Genomic DNA, 13,850 nt, shown 5'->3' on the forward strand with positions numbered 1-13,850 from the left:
AGGACTGTAAATTTGGTCATTATCAATCTAAATCATAACTCAATTATAATATGATGTATAGATGTCAGTATTAATTTACATGATTTAAAAAGTATACATTTAAAATATAATTATAGTTTAAAATTTAGCACTACAATCTCATTAAATCAACTGACAAAGCTGGCTGATGTCTTCATGGATTCCTCTAGATGTAAAAACCTCCTCATCGCATAAACTTCTCAAATCTGTGATTTTAAATCTATAAAAGTTGGAACATTTAAAAGATATTCTCAGGTAAGTGAACACACTCTTCATATTGGCAAATTCAGTAAGGAGTAAAGCACAAGGGGTGTGTTGTTATAGGACAATAATCAAGGACCAGGTATATCACAAGGACCAGGTTACATCACAGTCAGGAATTGTAGAGGTGGTGGACGAAGGTGCCGATAATCTTTGTGTAAAATACAAACAAAACCAATGAAATTGTGAATTTCTGCACCCTTTGGTTTTACTGTGACACAAAGTTACTGCTACAAATGTGTAGATAATAAATTTCTAATAATCAATGCCACTTTCAATAATTATGCCACTTAATCAAAGTTACAATTTATTTATTAATTAAAGAAGAATATGGTGAACTATTTTTACGTTTATAATTACAATTATTGTTGTGAATTTTTTGTGAAATGTATGTATTCAATAATCACTGATTGAAGTCGGACATTTTTCCTCTTTGTTCCTTTGTGGGAATTTTACAATAAGAGACAGTCTCACAGAAATACATAGAAATTGTGGAGTATCTAGATGTGACTGAGGATATGAGAATATGTTGTACTTTATGTTGTGCCAAAAGACACTTACAATGTTACAGTATATTTGTTGAGCTCATAAGGTCTTGTTAGTGATATGATTATTACAGTGTTTATTATGTGCAGTAACATTAAAGATTTTGTATTATGGTTTAAAATCTATATTACAATCATTTAAACAAATAACTATTTTTTATCTCTTTATTCTCATTTGTGGATTATTTATTTGCTTGTTTTACATTTTGTTAGACTCCTATAGATCAGTGTTGTGTCTAGTGTTATTGTGGACACTGAATGAGGAGTTTTTGTACAGGGATGTTGTTTATTCATCTCACTGTGGGGTAACGAGCGCAGTAATACACAGCTGTGTCTTCAGTCTGCATGTTCCAACCACAGGAGGATGTAGTTACATAAATTAGTGTTTTTATTTGTCCAACCTGTGTTTAACAACCCAAATAACTAATCACACAATATGGAAAGAGTGAAAAAGAAGAGAAAATGTAGATATTTGTCTGATAATGACGGATACTGAATGAGTCTCATACAGAATGCAGTTTGTGGATTCACTTTTTTTCACTTTATTTGTTGAGCTCTGCTGCCTCCTTCAGTTGTTTCAGTTATTGAAGCTCAGACTATGAGAACAGACTGTGTGTTAAACACAACACACTGCTGGAAACATGCTGTATTATTCCTGAATCCACTCATTAAACACTGATTCCAACTGCTGGTTAAAAATCCTGTAAAATGAAGGGATTAATAATGGTTAAGAATGAAGACTCTTTTAATAATGTTTTTTTTTTTTATTTAAAAATGACTTTGTGTGACTGTATTTTAAAATGCTGCAAACGATTCTGACTTCATTCCAATGGAAGAAAGTGAAAGTGTGACTGAGATGATTTATTAGTTACACTGAGAGGATGTCTGTAACATGTCTCATAAGGTTTTTGTAAGAGGAATCCACTATTCTGTCTCACTGTGTGTAACGAGCGCAAGGAAAGAGTGACAAAAAATGCAAAAACAAGTGAAGAGAAAAGCGATGAAAATTAAGCAAAATTAATGTAAAGAAAACTGAAATTGTAGCAGTTCAGTTAAGAGAATTTCAGTTAAGTTCGTTAATTTTGGTGAAGTTTAGTTAAGTTCCATTTAAGTGTAAAGTAGCATTAAGAGTGTACAGTAGCGAGTAAGTGAACGAAAGTGAAACGTACGAGACAAAATTCCTCCTAACTCCTCCACCTGTTTACTCCTCCCTCAACCTCCGTGCACATCTTCCGTTAGCTCAAGTCGTCTGATCTCCAAGGTAAATAATCCACTTTATAGTAAAACCAGTTTTTTTTTTTTTTTTTTTTAACATTCTCTTTTATTACTCTGTTTTATACAATATTTGTCATTTATAAATACAGGTACTGTACATTTTTCATATGCAAAACACAAAGAAAACAACTAGAGTGAAATTTTGCGAGCTGGAACGGATTAATGGGATTTCAATTAATTTAAATGGGGAAAATTGTTTTGAGATACGAGCAAATTGAGATATGAGCAAGCTCACAGAACAAATTAAACTCTTATCTTGAGGTATTACTGTATATTGAACTCTTTATGTTAATTTTATGGAACTTTTGTGAGATAATCACTAATTAAAGTCAGACATTTTTCTGTAAATGTTATTTATTTCCCTTTTGGTTCCTCTGTAAGAATATGACTATAAGAGACAGTCTCAGTGTTCATTGTGTCACAGAAATACATAGAAATTGTGGAGTATCTAGATCTGACTGGGGATATGAGAACATGTCGTACTTTAATGAAACCTACAATGTTACGGTATTTGTTAAGCTGTAGCGCCACCTGCAGATCTTGTGAAAATGGACTCTACATTGAATATCCTTTTCTCTTTGACCATATCTGGATTTTAGATGATTGATTTAACATGTTTGTACCACTGTGGTTTATAGCACAGTAATAAACAGCAGAATCCTGGGCACTCAAACCGGACAGCTGCAGATACACCATGGAGTTGTCTCTGGTTATTTCCAAACGTCCCTCAATGTCTTTGGTGTACACTGTTTTACTGGCATCGTACCAGATAGCCCCAATCCATTCTAGAGCTTTTCCCGCTTGTTGTCTGATCCAGTTCATGCCATAGTCACCAAAGTTAAACCCAGATCCTTTACAGGAAAGACTCAGAGTTTCTCCAGTTTTTTCACCACTGAAACAGTGGGAATAGACTCAAGACTCTGACACTGAATACCTGATTCAGAAAAAATAAAACATTAGTGTATTTTAAAATAAACAATAAAATATATTTGGGATTCAGCATGAGAACTCACCTATGAGGCTGATTAGTAGCAGGAATAAGGAGAGTGGGATCTTCATGGTGAGTGTTGATGAGACTCGATCGCTCTACTTAACTCAGCTGCACATAAATACTGCATGGACACACAGCAGTCTGGATTTGTGTTAAATCTACATTGAAACTATTTAAAAAAAATGAACTAACTTTAATCTCTGTTTGTTTATTTATTTATTCATTTATTTATTTTACAATTTAAAAAATTTGGATAGATCATTGTTGTGTTGTCTTGTTATTGTGAACACTGAAAGAGGAGTTTTTGTACAGTGATGTTGTTTATTCCTCTCACTGTGGTCTTCGAGCACAGTAATACACAGCTGTGTCTTCAGTCTGCATGTTCTGTCCTCCAATTGTTATTGTGTTAGTAGAAGTGTCTCTGGAGATGCTGAACTTATTTTTCAGTTTCTCACTGTAACCTGTACTCCCACCACTGCCGATGTATCCAATCCACTCCAGAGCTTTTCCTGCAGGTTGTCGAATCCAATGTGTTTCATAGCTCGAAACTGAATATGAAACCTTGCACTGGATGGAGAGACTCTGGCCTGGCTGGACTGTCATGGAAGCAGGCTGAGTCAGTTCCTCACCATGCACATCTGTGGAGGAAAACACATGGTGATATCTCACACAATATATGCTGCACCTTTATTCTTCATCTAGTAAATGAATGAATTTGATAAAGCACTCACAAGAAGCAGCTGCCAGCAGGAGCAGTAGAGATGTAGAGAACATGGTGTGTGTTGTTTGGACTGGAGTCTTCTCTGTTCTCCAAAGTTTAACAGACACCATCACATCATATAAATAGAGTGAGATCCAGCTCTGACACTTGGATTTGTTTATCTGCTGATGATGGGAGGAGAATGTATCTGAAGTGTATTTAAATCATGAGGAGGAGATTCATTTGATGGAGGATGTGTGGGTTTGTAAAGTCAACGCTTTCTCTTTGGAGTTGTAAACATGTTTTCTTACAGTGTTCATGCTATAATTGATTGATAATTGATTTTCATCATTCAACTGCCAGCATGAACATAAAGAATGACTGGAGTTTTTCTTTCTTAACTGTGTGTATTTACAAATGATAAGTAGTTCATGCTAAAAAGCATGTTATACAAGATATAAAACACTTGTGGGTGTGATGTAATACTGTCATGTTAAATAGAAAGTACACACAACTGAACTCTACGGTAATTCAAATTATTTAAAAATTACCTTATGACACTTTCCAGATTGATGGACAGATTCTCTAAGTGTAATAAGTCTGTCCGTGTTTTTGCCCTGTTTCTGTCTGCTGTCTTGTCCCTCTGTTAATTGTTGGCCCCGCCCACCTATTTGTTACCATGGACACTACTTGCACTCTTGCAATCTCTTCCCCATTTGTTTTGTCTTTGTCTCTGATTGTCTCTGCTTTTTGAACCGACCGGGTCGACGGAACCGATCGGGTCGACTAAACCGGCTGAACCGACCTGGCTCTTCCACAACACAAACTCGACCCGCCCTCCCACCCTTGTTGCGCCTTCGGGACTGGTTTCTGCGGCCTTGGGAGCGTCTGGAAGCCGCTCTGGGAAGGGGGGGGGGGGGGTGTCTGTAATAAGTCTGTCTGTGTTTTTGCCCTGTTTCTGTCTGCTGTCCTGTCCTGCTGTTAATTGTTGGCCCTGCCCACTTATTTGTTACCATGGACACTACTTGCACTCAATCTTTTCCCCAGGTGTTTTGTCTTTGTCTCTGATTGTCTCTGCTTTGTGATTGGTCCCTGTTTACTACATTTACTCTGTTTGTTCACTTCCCTGGTGTTGGTCGTTGTTGGTATGTGGTGTGTTCCTGTCCATGTTCTTGTTTCCTGTTTTGTTCTGTGTTCTGCCTTGTATTGCCTGCCTGTTCATTTGTGTTTTGGATTAAAACTTGAAACTGCATTTGGATCCACACTCACCTTTGTCTCACCACGTCTCATCGTGAAACTAAGATAAATGCTGATGTCTTTTATACTTGCTGTTATTTAAACACACAACGAAAGGCTCCAGAAATGCAAACTGGCAAAACTTCTGTTTTTATAGCGATATTATAAATCACATTTGCTAGTGATCAATTATTCAATGGCATTGTAGTGGCAACACCTGGCTGCTACTTACCCTCTTAATTCCTGTGGAAGTGAGGGTGTACTTATTTTTTCACACCTGGCTTCTCCATATTAGCTTCATTTTTGTTAAATATATATAACGAAATGGTATAAAATGTTGTGTTCTTGTTCATCTGAGGTTTTATTATCTAATTTCAAGACCTGCTAAAGTCCAGATAAATTTTTATTATGTCTTAATAGTAAACCCAGAATTCAAGAGGGTGCACTTTGAGGGTACCACTCTGACTTACAAGTGGTAACATGTAAGTCAGAGACACTGTAAACATTTTGTTTCTTTCACCTCCAAGAATCTGAAAATGTGGGTTTGTCATATGTCTGTAGTAAGTCAAAAAAAAAGTGTTTTTGTACTGATGTGTAAGGGGAAGTATCACTGTGTGGTTCACGGGCGCAGTAATAAACTGCAGTGTCTTCTGTCCTCATGTTGTTCATCTGCAGATACACCTGCATCTTACTGTTGTCTCTGGAGATGGTGAAGCGGCCCTTAACAGTGCTGGAGTAACGTATGTCACTACTGCCACTTGAGATCCATGCAATCCATTCCAGTCCTTTTCCAGGCGCCTGTCTGATCCAACCCATATGTGAGCCACCAAAGTTAAATCCAGATGCTGTGCAGATCAGTTTATGAGACTGATCAGGTTTGATGGTCACTGGATCAGACTCGATCAGTGTCTGACTGCAGGAATCTGAAATAGAAGAATATGCAAAAGTAGAAATTAACATTAAAAATTAATTAAAATGTTTTTTTAAATGATGTAATAAATAATACTAACATTGAATGAAGATTACTAGAGTAAAGTAACACAAAACTCTGCCTAGTCCCATCTCAAAGAATTAAAATGATTCCTGCTGCTGTAAATGAACACAAACTGCTGCTATGTTGTTGGGCTGAATGTTTCAGCATAAATGGTTCAAACACAGGATTTGGTTTGCATGACACACCCACTAGAGATATAAAAACATCATGTGTTTCAGACAAAACATTGCTGTGTTGAGTGCAGCTCTGCAGCTGTTAATCACACTCACACCCCGTTTCATCTCCATATCAATTTAATGTGGAAAATAATTCAGCTGTTTGTTATTATTAATAATGATATGAAGGTGTTGTGATGTAATTAACACTTTCCTGAACTACACTGAACATTATAATCAAACCGTGTAGCCGAACATTACGTTCATTCTGGTATAGGCTGAAACCCTCTAGAGGCTTTATCTGATGAATCCAGAGAGAAAGAGCTGAGAAGATTCTAGATCAGGTGTTTTTAAATCCTACAGAAGATTTGTAATCTCTAGTGAGCAGAAGAGAAAGCTGAAATCTAATATCACAACAGCTAGATGTTGAAACTATTCTTTATTCTTCTTCTTCTTTCTTAATCAAAAGTTTAAAATAATCTGCTTCACGAAATGGAATCAGGAGTGAAGCAGGTGACTCGTCTTCTCTAAATTGCCCCTCAGTGTGAATGAGTGTGTGAATGTGTAACATGACCAGAATGTACGCTCAGTGTTCCTGGGATGGACTCTGGAGCCTGCACTCTGACCCAATAAAACACTTCCTAATGATGACCGAGTGACTGAATACATTACCCTGATTATTGTCTCGTGATACTGAATGATTATATGATTAGTTACAGTATATATATCCTTACACCTCTAATTCCAGTAGTTTTGTTCTCTATTAATAAGAGCACAGACATTTGTTCTCTTCTGGACTCCTGAACACATAAAACCTGCAGACGCAGACGGGGAAAATGAGCTGCAGTTTATTTACAGAGTCATTTAAAGAACCGGAATATGAACATGTCTGAATCTGAACTTCGGGTGAGCAAGAGGATGTTTTTGTATTATAACAAGGTGAATTTGCATAAACACACTTCAGCTGTTAGATTTCATAGTTTCATGAATCCTTCTAGAAAACAAGCAGCTGCTGCCCCCTACAGGTGATGTTTAATTCCAGGAGTTTGTAGTAGTGATGCATTAAACATCTACATTTCAGTTTGATCTCGCGTCAGATTTTGTGCTGCTGAACAGACTCTGTGTTTCTAAATTCAGGAAATGAACCATCGACCTGTAGTGTTCCTGCAGCTGGCATCACAATCAGGAGGAATAAATGCATAAATAGAGCTGATTTACCTCCAGTCAAATACGTAAATATTCCATGACCACTATGGAGGTGTTCAACCCACAACCACATGCTGCTTACTGGATAGATGAGTGGATGATAAGGTACTATGTAAATCTCTACAACAGAATGTTTCTCTATCAGAAAAGGAACCAAATCAAATCATTTTAAGAAGACACCTCACTACAAAGTTATTTCCTGTTATCATGTTCATTATTACAGCTAGAAACAGTCCTTCCCTCAACATTTGTCCTTAAACTGTGGAAAATGTAGAAACTTTTCTGTACTGAAGACTTTCTCATGCTGAAAATAAAGTCACAGCTTTAACCCTGATCTCGCTCTGACACTGGAGACTCATTCCAACAACACAAAATAAACATTCTCTTTACAGAAATCTTCATCATATCAAACACTGCAGATAGTTTATCTTCTAATTAAATGTTCACAAACAATTTGTAATTCAATATCTTCCTAATTGTTTGAGAAGCTTTTAAATGATGTATGAGGTGTTTGGAATGTAGGGATTAGTTACTCAGTAAAATGTAGTTATTATTTAATTAAAGAAGTGAATTGTGATGAGGTTTTTGTGCAGCACTGCAGCTTATTGTGTCACTGTGTGTTACACGAGCGCAGTAATACACAGCTGTGTCTTCAGTCTGCATGTTCTGTCCTCTCAGTGTCACCGTGCTGCTGGAGGCATCTTTAGAAATACTGATCTTGCTTTTTAGAGACTCTTTATAACCTATACTTCCACCCCCCCAAATGTTGTTTATCCATTCCAGAGTTTTCCCTGCAGGATGTCGAATCCAAGCTGTGGCGTAGCTGTTATCAGTAAGTGAGTAACCGGATACTTTACAGCTGAGGATTAAAGAATCTCCAGGCTTTAACATCACTGAGGTGTCCTGAGTGAGCTCTACTGCACATTCCACATCTGAAAAAAAGACATGTCACAATTCCAGTCAAAAATCTATGTACAGTAGGTTATAACTGCAGGAATTTACTAGCAGCTCTGAGATCATTAGTGAAGTGAAACTCACAGGATGAAGCTGCCAGCAGCAGCAGAACTGGAAGGAACATCGTATAACTAAAAGCAGTGCTAAACTCTCCAGAGCCCACAGTGACCGTGGCTGATATTTCTCTATATGTAGCTGTAAGGGGAACATTTTACATATTCATTTACATATTGTTATGCTGGTCTTCTACAGGTGTCAATAATCACAGTGAAAAATGTTCCTTGGTGGCTTTCACGCCCTATTGCAGGTTTTTCGCCTACATGACCTACCCAACAAAAAGTGGTACAGCTCCCACATACTTTAACACACAGGAGTGAGCCTGGTCTCATTGGAAAGATTCTCTAGTTTCAGATACAAGTGTCAGATTGATTCTAGGCCTTACTGCCACAAAGGTACAGAGGCTAGAATGGAAGGTTTTCATTTCTGCCTGAGTTGTTTACCTGATAAACTGATTAATCTTATTTCTCTGGAACATGTTAGGGACCAAATAACAACTGAGGGTCAGAGCCACATGTCTTGGCTTTCACCAAAAAAAAGTCAAAAGACTCAAAAATGGCTTCAATAAAAATATTTTTCTACGGACATGTCCGTCCGGTCATGTGTTCTTGTTTACTTGTTTACTGTATAACTTTGAATTAAAAGACTGCATGCTCAGTTTAAAAGGCCTAAAACAAACAGAGACTCTCTGTCTAGAAGTCTGCTGTGAAAAAAGGCCTGTAATCTGACACCCTGAGCTGTGAGAGCGTGAAAAAGTCGAGAATTGCGCAATAAATCCAGTGCGCATCCATTTCTGCGCAGCTGAGGCCTCGGAGACGTGGCATGTTGCATGCCGTTGGAATCGTCTCCTTATTGGCTAAAGAGCTGTAAAGGTCCCGGCCCATTTCATTGCTATTGGAAGGAGCAATTGTCAGTCAAAGGGAGGGTTCCCACATAGGATGGAGAGATATCATTGGCTTCTCAGCCGTCCATCTCTGCAATACAAGCGCCGATTGGCTGAAGTGAGGGCTTGTTTGATTCGTTAGGCCCTGGACTACAAATCTGACGCAACAGTGTAATTTTTGAAACCTCCAATGAGAAGTTAGAGCCGAAACAACGGATGGCGGCGCACTTCTGTTTCCAGTTTTCGGTCACAAACGGAATATTTGCGAGGCGACCAAAGCGTTTTGGATTAAAAGGCTTACAGATTCCAGTTCCTTGGACCTTTGGGGATTTTTGTGAACCATTTGTTTTGGAAAATATTACCCCAGTGAAGAAAGGGAAGCGTCTAAAGGTAAGGGAACAACTGGTCTAGCGCCGCCTAGTTCAGTTCACCACCAATTTTGTTTCAAATAGTATGACGGCTATAAATCATATTATGCTTTGTGTGTGGGCTTAAAAAATCTTGAGAGTCTAAGCTTTACTAGAAAAATAAGTTTAACCGTGTATTTAGAAGATTTAATGCTTAAACGCTACAACGAAGCTGGCTACAACGAACTGTTTCTGGCTCAGCCCCTAGTGGTCATTTTGTCTTCCGTGCTGTGGACGGCACGGCGACCCGAAACAGGCTTAACCAGTATGACTGCAGGCTGAACCAGTTCAATACATTTAATACATGTGAACAACAATCATGCCATTATTCAGGTGCATTCTATCAAACAGGAAAATGTACACAATGATCTGCATCTTTCCAAAATTCTCCACACACTTACCAGATGTAGCTGTTAACAGCAAGAGTAGAAGTGTAGAGAACATGGTTTGATCTGAACCTGAACCCAGATCCTCACTTCTCCTCCTTGTAGTTAGACTACGGAGTTCACATATCCAACCCATTCCAGAGCTTTCCCTGGTTTCTGTCTGATCCAGTGCATGTTGTACTCAGTCATAACAAAGCCGTGTATCTTACAGGAGATCTTCACAGTTAAAGTTGAGATATTTAATTCATGAAGTTACTGCTACAAACCTGAAGATAATTATTTTCTAATAATCAATGGCACTGATTACTGTGATCACTTTTCCCCTTATACAGCAGCAGTCTGTGAACGGTGACTATTTATTTATTTATTAAAGAAGAATATGGTGAACTCTATTTACGTTTAATGTTACAGTTAATGTTATGGAACTTTTTTGAAATGTATGTGTTCAATAATCACTAATTAAAGTCAGACATTTTTCTGTAAATGTTATTTATTTCCTTTTGGTTCCTCTGTAAGAATATGACTATAAGAGACAGTCTCAGTGTTCATTGTGTCACAGAAATACATAGAAATTGTGGAGTATCTAGATCTGACTGAGGATATGAGAATATGTTGTACTTTAATGAAACCTACAATGTTACAGTATATTTGTTAAGCTGTAGCGCCACCTGCAGATCTTGTGAAAATGGACTCTACATTGAATATCCTTTTCTCTTTGACCACATCTGGGATTTTGGACAATTGATTAACATGTTTGTACCACTATGGTTTCTAGCACAGTAATAAACAGCAGAATCCTGGACACTAAAACCAGTCAGCTGCAGATACACCATGGTTTTAGGAGTTGTGTCTGGTTATTTCCAAATGTCCCTTAATGTGTTTGTGTATATTGTTTTACTGGCATCATACCAGATAACCCCAATCCATTCTAGAGCTTTTCAGGCTTCTTGTCTGGTACACAATTTCTCACACGTTTACACAAATTCAAATTTGTTGATGTGATTATTATTAGACAAAGACACTACAGTATATAAAGTTCAGGTAGGTGATGTGATCATAATAGTCTTTAGAGATATAATAATCGTCAGGTCAAGTCAAGTAATATGGATTTAAATCAACAATATTAACATAAACAAATAACTAGCTTGAAATGTTTTGGGATAATTTGTGGGATATATATATTTTTGTTACACTCACACTAAAATACATCTTTCACACTTTCTCATATATGTTCAAACAAATTCTCATTTGTGTTGTGATTTTTATTAGTCAAAGCCACAAAGGTCTATAAAGTTAAGGATAGTGATATGATTATAATTGTCTTTATGATCACAAAAAGTTTCAAGCTAGTTATTTGATTAAATTATTAGTGTTTACTTAAACCCATAATAAGACATAAAGTGAATATTCATAATATTCATTTATCATTCTGTTTAATTTATAACCTTACATTATAACAGCATTATAAAATACATCTTGTCATGTTACTGAGAAACCTCACAACCACAGGAGGATGTAGTTATATAAATTATATATTTGTCCACCCTGTGTTTAACAACCCAAATAACTAATCACACATTATGGAAAGAGTGAAAAAGAAGAGAAAATGCAAATATTTGTCTGATAATGACTGATACTGAATGAGTCTCATACAGAATGCAGTTTGTGGATTCACTTTTTTTCACTTTATTTGTTGAGCTCTGCTGCCTCCTTCAGTTGTTTCAGTTATTGAACCTCAGACTATGAGAACAGACTGTGTGTTAAACACAACACACTGCTGGAAACATGCTGTATTATTCCTGAATCCACTCATTAAACACTGATTCCAACTGCTGGTTAAAAATCCTGTAAAATGAAGGGATTAATAATGGTTCAGGATGAAGACTCTTTCACTAATGTTTTCTTTTTTATTTAAAAATGACTTTGTGTGACTGTGTTTTAAAATGCTGCAAACGATTCTGACTTCATTCCAGTGGAAGAAAGTGAAAGTGTGACTGAGATGATTTATTAGTTCCACTGAGAGGATGTCTGTAACATGTCTCATAAGGTTTTTGTAAGAGGAATCCACTATTCTGTCTCACTGTGTGTAACGAGCGCAGTAATACACAGCTGTGTCTTCAGTCTGCATGTTCTGTCCTCCAATTGTTATTGTGTTAGTAGAAGTGTCTCTGGAGATGCTGAATTTATTTTTCAGTTTCTCACTGTAAGCTGTACTCCCATCACTGCTGATGCGTCCAATCCACTCCAGAGCTTTTCCTGCAGGTTGTCGAATCCAAGCTGTATAATAGCTCGTAACTGAATATGAAACCTTGCACTGGATGGAGAGACTCTGGCCTGGCTGGACTGTCATGGAAGCAGGCTGAGTCAGTTCCTCACCATGCACATCTGTGGAGGAAAACACATGGTGATATCTCACACAATATATGCTGCACCTTTATTCTTCATCTAGTAAATGAATGAATTTGATAAAGCACTCACAAGAAGCAGCTGCCAGCAGGAGCAGTAGAGATGTAGAGAACATGGTGTGTGTTGTTTGGACTGGAGTCTTCTCTGTTCTCCAAAGTTTAACAGACACCATCACATCATATAAATAGAGTGAGATCCAGCTCTGACACTTGGATTTGTTTATCTGCTGATGATGGGAGGAGAATGTATCTGAAATGTATTTAAATCATGAGGAGGAGATTCATCTGATGGAGAATGTGTGGGTTTATAAAGTCAACTTTCAACAAGATTTTTTTATTTGGAACGTTGTCTTTGAAGTTGTAAACATCTTACAATATTAATATTCTCACAATGTTAATGCTATAATTGATCTAAACGATAACTTCTAAGATTTCTAAAATACACAGATTATTGTAGTTAAATCTGAATCAGTTTCGCAGAATCACAATAATCAAATATCTGTCTGGTGAGTTAAATGAAGCTGGAGAACGATTAGAATGTTTAAATTGAGAGTTTCTTTACAAAGACTTACATCTAGAGGCACATAAAAACACAGACAATTATAATTATAATTAAACTTAAATTGTGTGTTACACCGACATCCACTTCAGCAAGCTGCACAAACACTTTGGAATAGATTGGTGTTGTATTAAAGAACCTGAATATGAACATGTCTGAATATGAAACTTGGGTGATGAAGAGAATGTTTTTCTATTATAACAAGGTGAATTTGCATAAACCAGCGCTGCACACTTTTGAGTTCAGCTTAGAGTGAGATTCTGGGGGCGGAGCTTTGGCTATGGGCGAGGGGCTTATGGAGGGGCTTGGTTTGGTGTGGAAAAAAATACAAACACAAAATCCTTGCATTAACAAGTGTATTAAGTATATACTGATTGTCAAAGTATTTGGTATCTGTACAGAATTCCTTGGGAGATTTACATTACATTTACATTTCACACGATCACACGATTTTTTCACAAACATTTTACAGAAATAGGATTAACATGTGATTGACATGTTCACAGATTAACGTGCTCTATTGTAAGTGCTGGTGGCTGATTTTGCAGCCTTAATCATTGATTTGGATGTCATTGACTTGACATTCTGTTCTTAGAAAACAATATTTAACATTAACTACTAGGCAGGTCCAGATATTTGTCATCTGGAAATGCTTTTGTACTGTTTTTAATAATAAATTTCTGTAAAATAACTGCTCAGTGATGCAAAACTAACAACTCTGCTAATGCTAACTTAATTCTATATAAACTATATAATAGCATTGGCCTATTAGTTACTAGCCTAAACTGGACTTAAGTTGGCCGCATATTCACAGATTG

At 37.0% G+C, this 13,850-nt stretch overlaps 3 gene segments (V, D, J or C); all 3 read right to left on the reverse strand.

The window, feature by feature from the left end:
- Nucleotides 1-3,180, reverse strand: part of LOC125138666 — a 52,198-nt gene extending 49,018 nt beyond the window's left edge. The window contains 1 exon segment of the V gene segment in view: nucleotides 3,113-3,180. Within this exon segment, the coding sequence occupies nucleotides 3,113-3,158 (46 nt within the window).
- A 2,304-nt stretch (nucleotides 3,181-5,484) lies between these two features.
- LOC113637523 lies at nucleotides 5,485-6,093 on the reverse strand. The segment is given in 2 exon segments: nucleotides 5,485-5,949; nucleotides 6,037-6,093. Coding segments are annotated over 2 exon segments (459 nt in total).
- A 345-nt stretch (nucleotides 6,094-6,438) lies between these two features.
- On the reverse strand, nucleotides 6,439-8,498 carry LOC125138858. The segment is given in 3 exon segments: nucleotides 6,439-6,476; nucleotides 8,002-8,313; nucleotides 8,420-8,498. Coding segments are annotated over 3 exon segments (390 nt in total).
- Between the last annotated feature and the right edge of the window lie 5,352 nt (nucleotides 8,499-13,850).

Source organism: Tachysurus fulvidraco, chromosome 15 (assembly GCF_022655615.1).
Source record: "Tachysurus fulvidraco isolate hzauxx_2018 chromosome 15, HZAU_PFXX_2.0, whole genome shotgun sequence".
In the NCBI taxonomy this organism is placed as follows: Eukaryota; Metazoa; Chordata; class Actinopteri; order Siluriformes; family Bagridae; genus Tachysurus; species Tachysurus fulvidraco.